Here is a 20,048-nt window from a genome sequence, read left to right on the forward strand (position 1 = left end):
AGTGCACAGCGCTTGCAACCGGGTCTGAATCAGGCCCAGTGTGTAGTACTTTGACATCAGAATAAAAACCACCATTCATGAGACTTTTTGTCAAAGTGCAGTATGAAATACCATGGGTAAGGAAGTCTTAAAGCCTTTACAAATATTCTATTACAATGTTTCTCACAGTGGCTGGTTGGCGACTGTCTCAATTAGTTGAAATCAACAGCTCCAGGTATTCAGCCGTCTAATGTTCCTGTAACTGGCAGCCCCGTAAAAGGTCAAATTAAATATATTAAATATATAGACCTGAATGGAGTAGCAAACCAGGTAGCGATAACTGGTATTCGCTGTTACTGGATCATGCTACTGGTAACCTTGTATGCGGTCAGTTGTTAGCCGCCAATTTATGGCCCGTCAGGGGCGGATTGAGATGGAGAACCAGTCCGGGAAATTTCTGAAAGCAGCCCTAATGGGGGCGGGTCTTTAGAGGAGGTGGGGTCTGTGGAGGGGGCCGGACACTCATCAGGCGCGATTTGTGAATCATAGGCAGTCGCGGTCTTTTTAAAGGCCCGGATTTTGTGACTTTAAGCTATTGCCACTACAAAGCCCTTCCCTGGTGTACAGCCATGTGCCTGAAAGTGTGAGGATTGAGATGCCCACTTTCAATGTCTACAGACGCTGCAATCATGCTTTGTGTATCTTTATACTCCACCATTGGTTGGTGAATCTTGCACAACCCCATTGCTAGAAAAGTTAAAAACTGGCATACATATCAGGGGCAAACAAGCCTTTTAATTAGGGGTGTGCACCGGCCACTTTTCGTGTTTTGTGTTTTGGATCTGGATCTTTCTTCGTGTTTTGGATCTGGATTGGTTTTGCCAAAACCACCCTTCCGTGTTTTGGGTTCTGAGTTTTGTGTTTTGGATCTGTATTTTTTTGAAAAAAAGCATAAAAACAGCTAAAATCACAGAATTTGTAGGTTTTTCTGCTCCTATGCTATTATTAACCTCAATAACCTTAATTTCCACTCATTTCCAGTCTATTCTGAACACCTCACACCTCACAATAGTGTTTTTATGTCCAAAAGGTTGCACCGAGGTAGCTGGATGACTATGCTAAGCTACACGAGTGGGCGGCACAAACACGTGACCCATCTAGGCGTGATACTGCAGTGGCAGACAGGATGGCAGTTTGAAAAACTAGGCCCCAAACTATACATAATGCAAAGAAAAAAAAGAGGTGCAAGATGGAATTGTTCTTGGGCCCTCCCACCCACCCTTATGTTGTATAAACAGGACATGCACACTTTAACAAACCAATCATTTCAGCGCCAGGGTCTGCCACACAACTGTGGCTGAAATGATTGGTTCGTTTGGGCCCCCACAAAACAAGCTGGCAATTAATGTGTCCCTGCACAAACTGGCTCTATGGAGGCAAGATGTCATCCTCATCCTCCTCATCCACCGATTCCTCACCCTCTTCAGTGTGTACATCCTCATCCTCACAAAGTATTAACTCGTCCCCACTTGAATCCACCACCACAGGTCCCTCTGTACGTTCTGGAGGCTGGTCTCCCTGGAAGAGCTGATAATTCATTTTTATGAACATCATTTTCTCCACATTCTGTGGAAGCAACCTCCTACGCCTTTTGCTGACAAGGTTCCCGGCTGCACTAAACACTCTTTCGGAGTACACACTGGAGGGGGGGCAACTCAGGTAAAATAGAGCCAGTTTGTACAGGGGCCTCCAAATTGCCTCTTTTTCCTGCCAGTACAGGTATGGACTGTCTGACATGCCTACTTGGATGCTGTCACCGATGTAATCCTCCACCATTCTGTCAATGGTGACAGTATCATATGCAGTGACAGTAGACATGTCAGAAATTGTTGCCAGGTCCTTCAGTCCAGACCAGATGTCCAAACTTGGTCCTGCCTGCCCTGCATCACCGCCAGCGGGTTGCTTAGAATACCTAAGTTTTTTCCTGGCAGCCCCAGTTGCGGGAGAAAATGAAGAAGGAGCTGTTGACGTGTCACGTTCCGCTTCAGCTGACAGTGTGTTCACCAGCAGGTCTTTGCACCTCTGCAGGCTTGTGTCGGCCGGAAAGAGAGACACCACATAGGCTTTAAACCTAGGATCGAGCACGGTGGCCAAAATGTAGTGGTCTGATTTCAACAGATTGACCACCCTGGAATCCTGGCAAAGCGAATGAAGGGCTTCATCCACAAGTCCCACATGCCGAGCGGAATCGCTCCGTCTTAGCTCCTCCTTCACTTTCTCCAGCTGCTTCTGCAAAAGCCTGATGAGGGGAATGACCTGACTCAAGCTGGCAGTGTCTGAACTGACTTCACATGTGGCAAGTTCGAAGGGCTGGAGAACCTTGCACAACACGGAAATCATTCTCCACTGCGCTTGAGTCAGGTGCATACCCCCTCCTTTGCCTATGTCATAGGTGGATGTATAGGCTTGAATGGCCTTTTGCTGCTCCTCCATCCTCTGAAGCATATAGAGGGTTGAGTTCCACCGCGTCACAACCTCTTGCTTCAGGTGATGGCGGGGCAGGTTCAAGAGTGTTTGCTGGCGCTCCAGTCTTCGGCACGCAGTCGCTGAATGGCGAAAGTGGCCTGAAATTTTTCGGGCCACCCAAAGCGTCTCCTGCACGCCCCTGTCGCTTTTCAGAAAATTCTGCACCACCAAGTTTATTGTGTGAGCAAAACATGGGACGTGCTGGAATTTGCCTAGATGTAATGCCCGCACAATATTGGTGGCGTTGTCAGATATCACAAATCCCCAGGAGAGTCTAAGTGGGGTAAGCCACTGGACGATGATTTCCCTCAGTTTCTCTAAGAGGTTGTCGGCGGTGTGCCTCTTACTGAAACCGGTGATACACAGCGTAGCCTGCCTTGGAACGAGCTGGCGTTTCTGAGATGCTGCGACTGGTGACGCTGCTGCTGTTGCTGCGTAAGGTGATACATCTACCCAGTGGGCTGTCACAGTCATATAGTCCTTAGTCTGCCCTGTTCCACTTGTCCACATGTCCGTGGTTAAGTGGACATTGGGTACAACGGCATTTTTCAGGACACTGAGGACACTTTTTCTGACGTTTCTGTACAGTCTCGGTATCGCCTGCCTAGTGAAGTGGAATCTAGATGGGATTTGGAACCGGGGACACACTACCTCCAGCAATTGTCTAAATCCCACTGCACTAATGGCGGATACCGGACGCACGTCTAACACCAACATAGCAGTCAAGGCCTCAGTTATACGTTTTGCTTCAGGATGACTGCTGTCGTACTTCATCCTCCTCACTAAGGACTGTTGGAGGGTCAATTGTTTAGTAAAAGTAGTGGTGTTCCTACTTCCTCTCTGGGATGATGAACGACTCCCAGCAGCAGCAACAGCAGCAGCGGCAGCAGGAGGCGTAGCAATGCAGGATCCTCCGGAGGAATCCCGGATAGGAGAGTCAGTCATGCCAGTGACATGGCCTGCAGGACTACTTCCGATCCTGACTAAGGAGGAAATTGACGAGGAGGGAGTTGACGGTGTGGTTTGCAGCCACTTGGATACAACAGGACAACGGGATTTAGGTGTCCCTGGACTGCTTACGGTCTTAGCCAAAGTTTCTGAACTTGACAGTAACTTATTATGAACGCGCTGCAGGTGCCGTATAAGGGAGGATGTTCCTAGGTGGTTAACGTCCCTACCCCTACTTATTCCACCTTTACATAAGGTACATATGGCAAGACAGTTGTTGTCCGGATTTGGATAGAAATATTGCCAGACCAAAGAGGTGGCATGTTTGGTCTTCTGCCCAGGCATGACCGTGATGGGCTTTTTCATCCCACGGACAACAACTGTCTCCCCCGGAGCCTGATTTAAACAAACCACATCACCATCAGAATCCTCCTCAGCGCCAGCTACACCAGTATCCTCATCCTGTTGTACTTCAACAGTGACATCTTCAATTTGCATATCAGCAAGTGGACTGTGGGTGCTCCTTTCAGCACTTGCAGGGGGCGTGCAAATGGTGGAAAGAGCCACCTCTTCCCGTCCAGTGCTGGGAAAGTCAGGCATCGCAACCACCACCACACTTGGACTCTCCTTGGGGATTTGTGATATCTTCTTAGAAAGCACAGTTCTTCGCTGTGCTTTTGCCAGCTTAACTCTTTTGATTTTTTTAGTGGGAGGAGGGCTTCCATCGTCATGTGAAGCTGAACCACTAGTCATGAACATACTAGGGATCGACCTTAGCCGTTCCTTGCCACTCCGTGTCGTAAATGGCATATTGGCAAGTTTACGTTTCTCTTCAGCTGATTTAAATGTTTTTTTCAAGGTCATTTTCCTGAACTTTGTCATTTGGGATTGTATGTGCCCTCTATTATGACATTGGGCATCGGCCTTGGCAGACGACGTTGATGGCATGTTATCGTCTATGTCATGACTAGTGGCAGCAGCTTCAGCACTAGGAGGAAGTGGTTCTTGATCTTTCTCTATTTTATTTTTATCGGAGAAAGTTTGGTCCTCCATTTATGTTTTATCGATTTGATATATACGTGCGGCTAAACACAGAAAATATTTTTTTATTTTTGCTGGAGAGTAGTGCACTTTGTGGGTTACACCAGCCTTTAAGAAATGAGCCAGCCGGCTCTTTACTTATGGGACACAGGCGCACGCTTGGCACTACTTTGTTGATGCACGTGCGGCTACTGCGCACACAATTCACAAACACAGAAAATAATTTTTTTTTTGGTTTGGACTGGAGTGTACTTTGGGGGTTACAGCACCCTTTAACGGTCAAGCCAGCCGGCCCTTTACTTATGACACAGGCGCACGCTTGGCACTACTTTGTTGATGCACGTGCGGCTACTGCGCACACAATTCACAAACACAGAAAATATATTTTTTTTTGGTTTAGACTGGAGTGTACTTTGGGGGTTACAGCACCCTTTAACGGTCAAGCCAGCCGGCCCTTTACTTATGACACAGGCGCACGCTTGGCACTACTTTGTTGATGCACGTGCGGCTACTGCGCACACAATTCACAAACACAGAAAATAATTTTTTTTTGGTTTAGACTGGAGTGTACTTTGGGGGTTACAGCACCCTTTAATGGTCAAGCCAGCCGGCCCTTTACTTATGACACAGGCGCACGCTTGGCACTACTTTGTTGATGCACGTGCGGCTACTGCGCACACAATTCACAAACACAGAAAATATATATTTTTTTGGTTTGGACTGGAGTGTACTTCGGGGGTTACAGCTCCCTTTAACGGTCAAGCCAGCCGGCCCTTTACTTATGACACAGGCGCACGCTTGGCACTACTTTGTTGATGCACGTGCGGCTACTGCGCACACAATTCACAAACACACAAAAAATATTATTTTTTTAGCACTTGGGGGGAGCACCCCTGATGGACAGAGCACCCCCTGGACAACACTACAGCACCCCTTTAGGACTGGGACACTGCACAGGACTTTGGAGTGGACACAGCCCCTATGGAGAACTGACTGCACAACACAGTCCAGCCAGCCCCTATGGACTTTGAAGTAGTGGACACAGCCCCTATTAACAACAGCAGCACAGCACAACAGAGCCAGCCCCTATGGACTTTGAAGTAGTGGACAACAGCAGCACAGCGCAGCACAGCACAACACTACTCTGCACTACACTACACTACATTACACTACACTACACAGCCCAGCCAGCCCTAACTCCCACCCTCCCTCTTCACTGTCCACAGCCGAGTGAGAAAATGGCGCCGACGCGGGTACCTTATATAGGTTCCAAAACCCTCGAGACTCGGAAGGCGGGATGATGACGTTTTGCCTCGATTTCAGATCCGAGTCAGGCGGGAAAAGTCGAGCCTGACTCGGATCTGTCTCGGATCGGGGGGGCTCGGGGGGGTTCGGATTTCAGAAATCCGAACCCGCTCACCCCTACTTTTAATAGAAAGCGCTTCCAGACGATATCGGAAGCTGGTTCCTGGTTTCAAAACAGAACCACGGTACTTTCTACTGACTGGCTTGTATGCCCTTGATATGCCAGTTTTTAACTTTTCTGATGTACGTTTGATGTTTCCTAAGTAAACCATTGTGCGTTTAACATTCTACACTATCTGCAGTGGCAAACGCAGGATTTCTAGAGGGGGATTTCCAAATGTTTAATTTTAGAGTGTGGCCTATCCATGAAGAGGGCATAATTAGCACTTATCCGGCTTTACTATGTTACATACAAAGTATATTGTGTTGCATAATTCCAGCATATTCAGGATCAGCGATTACAGTAAGTCATCAGATGCGGCAGTAGGTCCATCCTGTCTGAGCAGCAGGGGCTGGCTGGCAACTTTTAGCCTGGGGGGCAAATGCATGCAGGCGGCCCTGGCAGAAAAGTAGCATGTAGCCAGGGTGCCCGAGGAACATGCGTGCTATGGCGCCCCCCCCCTCAAGTGTTCCAGGGAGAAGGCGGGTCCATATGGGATTAATGTAAAGTAAAAATAAATATTAGGGACAGCCCTGTCGTGGTGCCCATATGCAGTGCCCCCCTGTGCCCCAGGAGAGGACCCCCTTATGCAGGCCTCCAGTAGTGCCCCCAGTAGTGATCCCCCCTATGCAGTGCCCCTTATACAGTGCCCCCAGTAGTGGTCCCGCCTGTGCAGTGCCTCTTGTGCCCCCAGTAGTAAGCCCCTTATATAGTGCCCCCAGTAGTGGTACCCCCTATGCAGTGCTTCTTATATAGTGCCCCCAGTAGCAGTCCACACCCCATACAGTGCCCCCAATAGTGGTAACCCTTATGCAGTGCCCCTTAAATAGTGGCCCCAGTTGTAGTCTCCCCCCTATGCAGTACCCCCAGTATTACCCTTTTTATAGAGCCCCCAGCAGTGGTCCCTCGATGCAGTGCCCCCAGTGGTAGCCCCCTCCCCCCTATGTAGCACCCCTAGTAGTTGTCCCCTCCCCTTGTAGTGACCCTAGTAGTAGTAGTCCACCCCTTGTAGTGCCCCAGTAGTAGTCCCCCCTTGTAGTAGTAGTCGTCCCCCTTGTAGTGCCCCCAGTAGTAGTCCCTCCTTTGAAGTGCCCCCAGTTATAATCCCCAGTAGTGGTCCCCTCCCCCTGTAGTGATCCCCTCCTTGTAGTACTCCCAGTAGTGGTCTCCCTCTTGTAGTGCCCCCAGTAGTAGTCCCTCCCTCTTGTAGTGCCCCCAGTAGCGGTTCCCCCTTTGTAGTGCCCCTAGTAGTCCTCCCCCTTGTAGTGCCCCCAGTAGTAGTAGTCCCCCCCTTGTATTGCCCCCATTAGTAGTAGTCCCCCCCTTGCAGTGCCTCCAGTAGTGGTTCCCGCCTTGTGGTGCCCCCAGTAGTGGTCTTCCCCTTGTAGTGCCAGCCTCCCCCGCCCAGTAGACACACGTAGTAAAAAAAACCCACTAACCTGAATCCCCGCTCCCGCCGTCGCCATCCGCTCCTCCGTCTGTCCTTCCCGGGCCGGGCCGCTCTGCATTATGGGAGAGACGTCATATGACGTCATGACGCCTCTCCCATTGCCCACTGCGGGAGCCGGAAGATGGACCGGCTCCTGCAGTGGACGCAGCAGCAGCTAATGAGAGTCTTTCAGACTCTCATTGGCTGCTGTTCAAAACAAACACACAGCTGTTTGTAAATCTTTTCTGTTAACTATGCCGTTTATACCTACCCTATGTACGTGAGCCTTACCTTGGAGATCAAGAACAAGTAGCTCTCCATTCGTGTATTCATAGGTCCAATGAGAAAAGGACAATAGTGCTTCCTCCAGTAAAGTATTGGGGGTGATTTCATCACCATTGTTGTTGTTATACTTGCGGAATTCTCCTGTCATATATTTTTCTATTGTTAGCCATTGGTTAGCAGAATGGCAATAGATGAGGAAGACTTCTAAGAATCTGCAAATACAATTTTAAAAAAATGAAGATGAAAATGCTTCATTAAAATGTACATAAACATTATATCTAAAATTGGGGATGCATACTAAGAATTCATAGTTGGTACATAACAATAAGTAACTTTATATCCTGTTTGGGGTAAACACAATGGCAGAACTGGGGGTGCAACCAGTGCCGCTGAGAGCTAATCAGAAAGGGGACGTGAACAAATCAAGGAAATGTGACCACACCCACTCCGGATTTAAAAATAAAATACTATTTGTGATAAGATACAAATAAGCAACAAAACGTACAAAAAGTGTGGTGCTGTTGTTGTGAGGATGAGATGATGGTATAAATGAGGGAAAGAAAGCACATGAGGGAAGATGGTCCTGCTTGCGAGAGCTTATGGTCTAAAAGGGAATGGAAGTTTTGAAGAGCGGTGAATGGAGGGTCTAATAGAGAGAGGGAGAGAGTTCCAGTGGTATGGAGCTGTTCAGGCAAAATCATGGAGGTGGGAGTGAGTAAAAGTACTCAGTTGGGAGGGGGGGGCAATCATTAGTGGGGCAAAGTGGTATCTTAGAGATATTTCTGAGATAGAAATGGCAGGACTAAGAAAAGTACAGAATGTGTATTTTGAAGGAGTGGTATGAGTCAAGAATAAGTCCATGACAGTGCAGTTGCAGGCTAGAAGATATGGTGGTGCTGGCAATAGTTAATGAAATTAAGGTGAGGTTATCCTGGAGGGTGGGAAGATTATTAGCTCTATTTCAGACATGTTCAGTTTAAGAAAGTGCTAGAACATTCAGGAGGAAATAGCAGAGAGACAGCTGGACATACGAGTGAGGAGAGAGGGGGACAGGTCAAGGGAGGAGAGATAGATATGAGTGTCATCATCATAAAGATTATATTAAAAGCCAAAGAAGCTGAATAGAAGAGATCCAAGGTCAGAACCATAGGAAAACCTATTGGTAGTGGAAGTTGGGGAGAAGTGGAATCACGAAAGGAGACAGAGAAAGAACAGTCGGAGCGGTAGGAGAGGTAGGAGGACAGCCAGAAGGCAGTATCATGCAGACTGAGGGATTGAAGGATCTGCAGGAAGTGAGGGTGGTCTACAGTGTCAAAAGCAGCAGAGAGGTCAAGGAGAATGAGCAGAAAGAGGTGGCCTTTGGATTTGGCAGCAACTAGGTAATTGCTGACTTTAATAAAGGCAGTTTCTGTTGGGTGGTGAGAACGAAATTACAGTCTCAAATGGACCAAGCTGTGAATGGGAAGAAAGAAAGGCAATAAAGCTATTTTAGAGAAGCCACTCAGAATTTGGAGCTAAATGGGAGTAGAGAGATGGGGCGGTAATTAGAGAGCGTATGAGAACTAATGGTGGGGCTTTTTTAAGAATGGTGGCAAAAAGGGCATTCTTGAATGCAAGGAAAACATTGCCTGATGATAGAAAAAGATTAAAAAGATCGGCAAGATAGGAACAGGCATCAGGAGAGAGGGTGTGGAGGAAGCAGGAGGGGCTAAGCTGAAGGGGGGAGGTGGAAGGAGGTGAGGACTGGATTAGGGCTATGACTTCATCTCCAAATACTGGTGAGAAGGAAGTCAGAGCTTGGTAAAATGGATGCGGCAGATGGGAAGAAGCAAGCTGGGAAAGAAGGGTCTGGTGAATGTGATGTCCTGAAGGATGCCTTCAATTTTAGCTATGAAGTTGGTGGTGAAGTCAAGGGCAGAGAGTAAGGAGTGGAGGCAGAGGAGGGAGTTAAAAGTGGTGAAGAGATGATGGAGTTGGAGGACTGTGAGGAGATAAGGGTCTTCAAATAATAAGAGTTATGGTAGACTTACCTTTGTTAAATCTTTTTCTTTGAGGTTTATAGGTTCCACAGGGATATCATGTGGTGTATGTGGTTGCAGCTAACCAGGCACCAAACAGTCAAAGCTTTAGCTCCCAGGATGCACTGGTCCTTCTCACATATACCCCACCCCCAACCACAGGCTGATCAGTGTTGTGAAGAAGCCCAAGGCAGGAGCAGAAAAGAGGAGAAGGAAGAACAGTGCACATGAGAAACACTCCCACAAAAGATGAGGGAATCAGTGATCAAGTGAAAAATACCCATTGAAGCCAAGTGCATCAGGGTGGACGCCCTGTGGACCCTATGGTCCTTGATGAAAAAGAGTTAACAAAGGTAAGTCAACAATAACTCTTATTTTCTTCTTCAGGGTTCATTGGGAGCCACAGGGATACCAATGTGCAGTAACCATGTTTGGAACAGGAAGATCAGCTTGCGTGTAAGCCTGAGAGTTTGTCATGCAGAACCAACAAGCCAGAGTCGGTTTGTTAGCTAGCCAGCCTCACCTATGAAAGTCATATAACACAAAGAGAGAATCCGATTTCTTAAAGGAGTTGGTACGATACACATAGTTCCAAAGAGCATGAACTACATCTAGAGAGGCATCATCTGCAGAGAGATCAGGGACTGGAAGGCCGGAACCACAATCTCTTCATTCAAATGGAACTGGGATACTACTTTAGGGAGGTAACCAGCCAGAGTACGGAGGACAGCTCTTTCCGGATGAAAGATCAAGAAGGGGGAGTGACAGGAGAGCGCTGCCAAATCAGATACCCTGCAGGCAGAGGAGATAGCGAGGAGAAAGATAGTCTTCGCAGTCAGGCATTTCAGGTCTACAGAGTCCAGAGGTTCAAACGGAGAAGCCTGTAGAGCCCGGAGAGCCAAGGACAAATTCCACAGGGCCACTGGAGGGATAAAGGGAGGTTGAAGGTGGAGAACACCTGAAAGAATGTATAGACATCAGGCAGGGAAGCGATCCTTTCGCTGGAACCAGCCTGACAGAGCAGAAACCTGAATTCTGAGGGAGGCCAGGCGGAGGCCAGGGTCTAATCCAGCCTGGAGAAAGGCAATACCCGGGAATCTCTAAAAACCATAGGGTCATAGGACCTCATTCAGAGTCAGTCGTTGCGGCCGCACGGTCATAAGGGAAAAGGGGCCGGATATGCAAATGATGCACTCGCAAGCTGCGTTCTTAAGTTCGGATCGTTAGCTGGCCGACCAAGGGGAGGATGCGGCCATAAGACAAAAAATACGCCCCCTTCTTGTATGCATTACACGTCATCTCCGGCCATATAAGGATTAATCAAGACCATCGGTAACCATCGGAACTGGTCGTAGAGCTTAAGGTTGACCATACCCTCTCTTAAGCACTACGTTCAGGTCAGTGTACAAACCACCCATGTCGCGTGTGCCATGACACTACTTTGTTAATTATGCGCTCCCATAAAACACCATTCGCATAATTAGGCACGCCTGCGTTCGGATCTCCACTCCCCCGTTTTCAAGCACCTTCCCCTGTTACCACCCACAAACGCCTCATTCTGTCACTCAAACTACCGACCTGGCTGTGTTCAAGGAGAGAGAAATTTCTGATCGGAGCAGCTAGTTTGTGCACGCGCATTGCACACTTTACACATGCGCAGTTTAGAGAACATCGGTGGCGTACGACCGAGAAGCCGCAACGAACGACTCTGAATGAGGTCCATAGTCTCTGGGGGAACAACATTGAAATTAATAGATGTGGGCTAAGGAAGACTTATGCGCCCTGAGCATCGTCTGGACCATAGAGCTAGAGAAACCCTTGGGTTTTAAGAGGGATTACTCAAGAGCCACGCCGTCAAAGACAGACGAGGTAGGTCTTGGTGCAGGCAAGGGCCTTGCGCTAATAGATCTGGCCGTAGAGGAAAGGGAAAAAGAGTCTCCATAGGTCGGTGAACCAATGGTGCCTGGGCCAGGCTGGTTCCAGTATCACTGTGCTGCCTTCTTGCTTGAATTTTCTGAGAACCCTCGGGAGGAGGGAAACCGGAGGAAAGAGGTATGCGAGATTGAGGTCCCACCGCACTGCCAGCACATCCACAAAGTCCTGGACCTGTACCTGGGGATCTTGTGTTTGTGATGGGAGGCCATGAGGTCTACATCTGGAAGGCCCCATTTGTCCATTTGTCCACCAGGAGTTGAAAGACATCCAGGTGGAGAGCCCATTCTCCAGCATGTATGTCCTGAAGGCTTAGGAAGTCCATTAACCAATTGAGGACTCCGGGGATGAACACTGCCAAGATTGCTGGTAGATGATGTTCGGTCCAGACCAGGATGTCTGCTCCTTCCTGCATGACTGCCCGACTTCATGTACCTCCCTGATGGTTGAGGTAGCTACCGCAATCGCGTTGTCGGACTGGATCTGAACCGGCCTGCCCCAGAGAAGGTCTTGTGACAGAGTAAGCACTCTGTATACTGTTTGAAGCTCCAGGAGGTTTATGGACAGGCAACTTTCACGGGTTGTCCATCGTCCTTGAAAGTTATGATGACTGGTCACAGCGCCCCTTCCACAAAGCTCCCAATTTGGAATCCAGAAGGGATGACCCTTGTCCAGATGGGACATCTGCAGCCACCATGAGAGGGAAAACCAGACCTCCAGAGGGAAAAGGATCATTTGAGACCAGATCAGATGATGTTGCCTGTTCCACTGGGAGAGAATCAGTTGTTGAAGGGGCCTGGAGTGGAACTGAAACCAAGAACCTGCATTGCTGAGTGAATGGATACACTTCGATTACGGAGCAAGTTGTGCATGTGCAAGTGCAGTGCCAGAATTTTGTCTGCTGCTCAAAAGATCCTTTGTATTCGAGAATCCAGGAATGCCCCAGATGAGAGAGAGGGAGGACTTTTTCCAACTGACAAGCCAGCCGTGTGTTTTCAGGCAGTCGACGGTCAACTGGAGATGGCATTGTAGAACAATCGGTGAATGTGCCAAGATTAAGAGGTAGTCTAGGTATGGCAGGATTCTTACTCCCTGGCATCTGAGGTGGGCCAACATCTGCCATTATTTTGGTAGACCCGTGGGGCTGTTGACAGACCAAAGGGCAGCGCCCATAACTGGTAATGTTGCTGCAGGACCGCAAACTGTAGGTACCATTGGTGGGTTGGAGTAATAGGCACATGCAGGTATGCATCCTTAATGTCCAGAGAAGTCATAAAATCCCCTGGCTCCAATGCCAGGACAATTGATCGGATACATTTGTTGAGGGATTCGAGACTCAGAATAGGCCGATGAGACCAGTTAGACTAAACCAAAAAAAGAGTGGATTAGAAACCAGTTCCTCACTGAGCCAAAGAGGCCGGTATTATCACACCTGAACATAGCAGGGAGTGAATGGCTTCCTGGAGGGCCAGGGCCTTGATGGGGTCCGATGGGGGACCTGCACAAAAAAATTACTCAGGAAGGCGAGGGCGTACCCCTGAGAGACCACTTCTCGGACCCAGGCATCTGATATTGTTCGACGCCAAGAATCGGCAAATCTAAGAAGTCGCCCTCCCACTCTGGGATCCCCCAGGAGGAGGCCTGCCCCATCAGGCAGAGGGTTTGTCATCAGACTTGGAAGATGGACGTCTGGCCGACAAAGGCTGCTAGGATTGCGGCTTTGGTGGCCTTGTGAGAACTAGGCTGCCTGGGAAAGGACTGTCCTTTTGACTTACCTTGGGGGGCAAAAGGACTGAAAGGAGGATGGCCTAGACTTAGGGGCAGCTGCTGATTGCAGAAAGGCATATTTAGAGGCTGCCATGGCAGCCACTATTTTATCCAACTATTCACCAAACACCAAACAGCCTGTCTCCAGAGAAGAGTAAGGATTCGAGGGCCTTCTTGGGTTCCATGTCTGCTTTCCAGGATCATAGCCAAAGCACCCGGCGGGTGACTACAGAGGTTGCAGATGCTTTAGAGGCAAGGAGCCCAGCATCCAACGCAGCTTCTTCCAAATATAAGGTCGCTATGGGAGATGTAGGCCAGCTGTTCCCTAGTCTTCCTCAAGTGCATCCGTTCATCCTTCAATAGCCTTAGCCAGGTAAATAATAGCGCCCGAAAGTGAGTAAACGGACTTGAGACAAGTTTTCAGTTTTCTATCCGTGGCGTCCTTAAAGGAAGTTGTGGAAGATATAGGCAGCGTAGAACTTCGGACTAATTGTGCCACGTGAGTATCAACGGTTGGCAGGACTTCCCACTCACCAAGATGGAGAGGGTAAAAAGATGCTAGTCTTTTTGGGACCTGGAACCATTTGCCAGGAGTACCCCAAGGTTTGCCCATGAGTTCAGTGAGCTGGTCTGATTGAGGGAATTCAGCCTTAACCATCTTTTGATGTTTAAACACCAGGGTTTTAAGCTTAGGGGCCGGTTCATCATCCTCTATGTTCAGGATTGATTTAACTGCCCTCACTAAAGAAGGGATATCCACTGTCGAATGATGGTCCTCCTCGCCTAAGAAAGACCCAGGGGGAGAACCTTGTACATCATCTGCCTCCTCAGATGATGCGTCAGAATCCGAAAGCTGGGTGGACTGAGAGGATGATACTGTCTGTCTATGTGCTTTGGCGGCTAACGGTCTGTCCGCCTGTAACATTTGCTGATAGGTGGCAGGTGTTTGAGCCATATTCTGAACTGAGTGGGCAAAATCATCCATCGAAGGAGGATGTATAGGGGGTACCGACATAGTAGACTGTAACAGCTGTGGGTACCCCATGGTGGGAGGCAGCGTAGGGGCTGATAAGCGGTCCATTAACCGCGTCATACCCTGGGATAAGGAGGACACCCAAGGTGGCTCCTAGACAGGCGCTGGTATGGAGGGCTGGAGAGGTGGTACATAACAAATAGCACACAGACCGTCCTGCACAGAATCCTGAGGGGACATGACCGCTGAACAGAATCTGCAAGTAACCAGTACAGGGGCTGCAGCCTCCTGTTTACCCTTGCCTTTAGAAGACATAATAATAACCAGTAAGCAGCACACAATCAGTGTAAAGCTAGTAATGCAATGGTACACCCTTCACAAATACAGGTAAATGTGAAGTAATAATGAACTCCTATACACCTGGTAGTTGAGGGTTAAGAAAGAGCAGCAGGGATAGATATAACTGACAGTCAGAAAGTTTAAGACAGTATATCACAACAGCAGAGCTAGCACAAGTCACATAAAATGCATATAAATAAATATATTTGCAATGGGCACTGAATCAACTATTGAAGCCTTAATAGACTAAAACGATTGAGCACTGTATAACCTTGCCCCGAGGAGAGGTATACAGGGAGACTGGACCCAATTCTCCTGAGACCTGTAGTATCAACCATGCCCTGAGAAATGGCTGCAGAGTGTCTCACAGTGGGAGGAGGGTGAGAGTAAGCAGCTCAGATGCAGGAAACCTCTTGTGAGGGATCACGCTCTGGGCTGGGGGAGAGCTTACCTCCCCTCTGCTGCAAAAACTGCCCGATGCCACTGGCCTCTACAATGGTCCCCGATGCCAGACTGAACTGCCCTGGTGGACTTGTGGACAAACCAGACACCCCACTACAACGTCCTCCAGCTAGTCTCCACAACGGGTGGTAAGGACTGCTAAATACGCAATTCCCCACAAGCGTGGAATCACCTTACCAGTCTTCCCTGTTTGTCCGGCTGCAGCCCTGGGTCCTCCAGTGGAAAAGCTAGCTGAGCCTCACTGGTGCCCATCATAATCACCTTACCGCTCACCGATGTTTCAGCATCGGCGGGGGTAGTTGGAGCAGCAGCACAGGTGCCCATTAGGATGCCCACCCTACTTGCTCATAAATTAAAAAAAAAAAAAATAATAATAAAAATAAAGCTTGGTGCTGCCTAATGCAGTCCCCCTGTCTAAAAGGTGCAACTGGCTCCCGCCGGCACTAAACTCAAACTGATCTGCCTGTGGCTGGAGTATATGTGGACCAGTGCATCCTGGGAGCTAAAGCTTTGACTGTTTAGTGCCCAGTTAGCTCCAACCACCTACACCCCAGGGAAAGAGCAGCACTGTAGGTTGTAAGCATACATTTGAAATGAAGGAAGTCTGCATTAGAGCACTGGGCCTGATTCAGAGCCGGACGCTATTTATGCTCGCTCGTTCAGAAAAAAGGGGTGGCTATTCAAATGAACCGTTTGTTCTTTGCGGTCTGTTCACGCCTCTAGGTCTGAACGAGCGTACAAAACATGTGGTCGTTTTTTTGGAAAACTACGCCCCCTGGCCGCTCGCATCCTACGTCATGTCCGCTGTTTATTAGATTAATCGAGTACATCGACCCACGTATGAACTGCTCGCTATTCTTGTGGTTAGTTTTTCCTACCGCAATCTTGCGAGCAGTTCTGACTATAAAATAACCCAGTGACGTGGTCAATGACGCTGCTCTATTAATTATGCACACCCATAAAATGCCCGTTTTGACCTTTAAGCACGCCTGCGTTCGGATCTCCACTCCCCGTTTTCAAGCACCTTCCCCTGTTACCACCCACATACGCCTCCTCCTGTCACTCAAAATAGCTGGCATTCGCTATTTAGCGAACATACGATTTTCGGCCGCACTGACTGGTTCGCACATGCGTATTACGATCCGTACGCATGCGCAGTTGTGCAAACATCGCTCGGAACGAACGAGCAGCCGCTTATGAGCGGCTCTGAATCAGGCCCACTATTTCTTCCACTGTCGACGGTTTGTGAACACTTTTGCACGTATCTGGTGCATTTGGAAGGTAAGGAGGTCCATTAAGAGAGACCAAATGATGATTTGAGGGTATGAAGTCTACAGGCAGTGGGGTCAGTGAGGACATTGATAGGTACAATATATTGAAGTCACCTAAGATGAAGGAGGAAAAGTCTGAACAAAGGAAGTGGGGGAGCCAGGAAGCAAAGCTGTCGAGAATTACGGGGATAGGGCCAAGGGGATGATAGATGACTGCTACTCGAAGTTGAACAGGTTGGAAGAGGTGAATAGCATGAACCTCAAAGGAAAAGAATGAAAGAGACGGTTCTGAGGGTATGACTTGAAAGGAGCAGGTGGGGTATAGAATGATCCCTACACAACCACCATGCACAGCACCACACATAGGATATAGCTCTTTGATCTAAACCGTATGATACATCATCCTGTGGGTTCAAGGGTGAAAACTCAAACCACATTTTGATGTGTAGTGATCTGCAAGTACAGGTGAATCTATAAGCCAAATGGCGCAAGACCCATGGTGCACCTGAGCCATTCCAAGAGGTTCACAGATGCAAAGAAATACCACTCATGCGCACACAGATGTACAAATGTTGCACATCAAATTTAGCAGAGTAGTTCTTGGGCAGAGTTGCCCGACATCTAGAGCGCCGAGAGTTTGGTGCGACTGAAGCCACAGTATTTAAGGACACATCTGTACATAAATTGCATGAAAGTCCATAGTAAGACTGTATGTGAAACCAATGTGGACAGGTTGGTGTGGTTTAATGTACCTGGCTTAACAGGTCTGGTCCTGCCAGGCTCACTTATCTAAAGACATTTAAATATATACAGTAAGTCCCCTCTCTTACATTCTACAAAAGCTCAACCTTCTCATCTTAGGTCCAGTTTGAAAACATACACACTTTTTAAACACCTACTTTAGTACTTTACCACATTAAATAACATCCAACTTTCACAGTACAATAGTTACTATATCAAGGCAGTATAACCCATAATCACATGTTAATTCAACGTACAATATCTATACTGTATGTAGGCACATTGACTTTGGGCCTGATTCAGCAGAGGACGCAGTCTATTTTTTCTGCCAGACTATTTTTTCACGCAGATTCCCGATATTCAGGAATCTGCGTATGTGCCAGATCCATACTGCGCATGTGCAGTATGGGTCCGGTCGTCCATCTCCGTAATTGTAGGGGAGCAACGATATCAGGATCTCCATCGGCTGATGGAGATTTTGTGGCCTCTTTTTAACATCTGCAGCAGCCAATGGTCGATATCAGGATCTCCATCGGCTGATGGAGATTTTGTGGCCTCTTTTTAACATCTGCAGCAGCCAATGGTCCTGCAGATGATCTGATGTTGCAATCTAGAAAGCAACTCGGATCAGTAATGCATGCAGAAGGCAAGACACCTCCTGCTGCAGTACCATGTTAGAGCTGTTGCAGCTGCTACCATGTAAGCAGTTGTCATAGCTAACTGTGGGCCTGATTCAGAGCCGGACGCTCTTTAAGAGCGCTCGCTCTGAATCAGGGCGTTTTTTTGCTTTTATTTTTGATGCGGCCTTCTGGCCGTTCGCTAAGCTGTGAGTGACCACCCACAGCTTTTTCGGACGGCCAGGTGATGGTCACGATGGTCGCGACCATCGGGGTTTGCGACGAGGCCCTTGTGGTAGGGTCTCGTCCGTCGCAAGCCCCAGAGAGCTTCCTGATCTAACAGAGCAGGAAGCTCTCCTCTGACATCACTGGTGATGTCAGTGGTGCCTCCCACAAATGGCAGGCGTTCCTTCGGGAATGCCTCCGTTTGTGTAGCCACCCCCCGCCCCGCCTACAAAACGGGGCGAGCTGTCGATCAACATTGACAGCCGCCCCTTTTGTAATGAGTCCCGGGGAGAGAGAATTTCTCTCTCGCTCCGTGGCTTGCGCACGGGTTGCGCGCGCACTGCGCATGCGCAGTGCCCCACCATCGACCCGCTTGCGAGCACTATGTGCTTGCGAGTGGGTCTGAATCAGGCCCTGTGTCCTCTGCTGAATCAGGCACTTTGGGCCTGATTCAGGTTATATCGCAATGCTGCTGGTCGATGTTTGTAATCTGCGCATGCGTATAAGACGCAGTGCACGTTCGCGAACCAGGCACTGCAATCACAGGTAGTATGCAGACCCATCACGCAGTGATTGACAGGAAGTGCCGTTTGTGGGTGGTAATGGGGGTGGTTGTGCGAACACAAGTGTGTCAGTGCGTTCGAACGCCGTTGCAGGGGCGTGCATAAATTATTCACGGCGAACCCATACGCAATCTCAATACTTACTGCGTGAAGGAAGTTTTACAACTTCTGCGGCAGGATCATGTCAACCACAAGTGTGCATGCAGCTTCGATGTTACTTGATGTTACCGATGACTTCACATACTTGCACAGTAGTATGTACTGTATGTGAGAAGAGGGTAAGGGGGCGGCTTTATGTAGTGCTGGGCGTCTGTATCTTGTGCTGCGATGGCAGTACGAATGCATTCATTAGCATATTTTCGCAGTGGCCGGTTGTGTGCGAGCGCAGCATTGCGTTCCAACCTGAATCAGGCCCTTTGTTCACTGCTGATTTCTTCATAAATGTGTATAAAGTACCTTACTTATGTATGTGTGTGAGTACCTGCACAAACACACACATTGCATTGAGCTATGGTCCCATTACAAATAGAGCTCACACAATACAATGTTAGTGCTCTAACTCAGACATCACTGATCCCGTACAGACCTATGCACTGTCTAACCTCTTTGCTGCACACAATACATTTTTAGCAATCAGAACTGCCTGTTCTAGTATATATCACAATCGGATCTTCCTGTCCCAGTATAACCAACACTCATTTCTACACTACCTAGCAAAACCCACACTCAGATCTGCCTGTCCCAGCATATCTCACAGTCAAGTCTGCATGTCTCAGAATACCTCACAATCAAAACTGCATGTCACTCTCAACATATCACGCAATCAATGTTGAACATATCAGTCATATCCACATGTCTCAGTGGGTTGGGTATAATATTCTGGCAGTTGAAATACAGACGCCAGCATCTCGATCATGCAGAATCCCGACAGTGTGAGATAAGTACCGTAACCCTCCCCCTGTCCCGCCCTAACCTTAACCCTCCATTGGTGGTGCCTAACACTAACCTCCCCCTGGTGGTGCCTAACCCCCCCTTTCCACACCCTAAATCTAACCCTCCCGGGGGGTGCCTAACCCCCTCCCCTCACCGCATCCTAACCCTTCCCGGGGGTGTCTAATCATAAGCCATCCGGGGAGGTTTCTAAACCTAACCCCCTGCATCCCTGGACTAGCTGTAATACTTACCTGCAGCCTTACGTCTGGGATGCCGCGCGGTCGTGATGCAGGTCGATATCCTTATATGTTCAGCATTGCGGCGTCACATTATGCCAGGCATCTGGATTCCGGCGTCGGTATTTCGACGCCCGGGATCACATCCGCCGGCATCTTAAATTAAACGTGTCTCAGCATATCTCACAATCAATCATTTCTACATTAGTTACATTTAAAATGATAGAATAGGCCCACAAAGCTCACAATGTAAATCACAGAAACCTCATGGTACAGACACAATACAAACTACACTTAA

General features: G+C 48.5%; 1 protein-coding gene across 2 annotated transcripts in view; it reads right to left on the minus strand.

The window, feature by feature from the left end:
• Nucleotides 1–20,048, minus strand: part of TRPM6 (transient receptor potential cation channel subfamily M member 6) — a 187,545-nt gene that overhangs the window by 25,962 nt on the left and 141,535 nt on the right. For both annotated transcript variants that reach the window (XM_088464054.1, XM_088464053.1), the window contains exon 33: nucleotides 7,680–7,885. In XM_088464054.1, the coding sequence (XP_088320180.1) occupies nucleotides 7,680–7,885 (206 nt within the window). The remainder of the gene's footprint in view (nucleotides 1–7,679; nucleotides 7,886–20,048) is intronic.

Source organism: Taudactylus pleione, unplaced genomic scaffold, assembly GCF_031769625.1.
Source record: "Taudactylus pleione unplaced genomic scaffold, aTauple2 ptg001573l, whole genome shotgun sequence".
Taxonomy (NCBI): domain Eukaryota; kingdom Metazoa; phylum Chordata; class Amphibia; order Anura; family Myobatrachidae; genus Taudactylus; species Taudactylus pleione.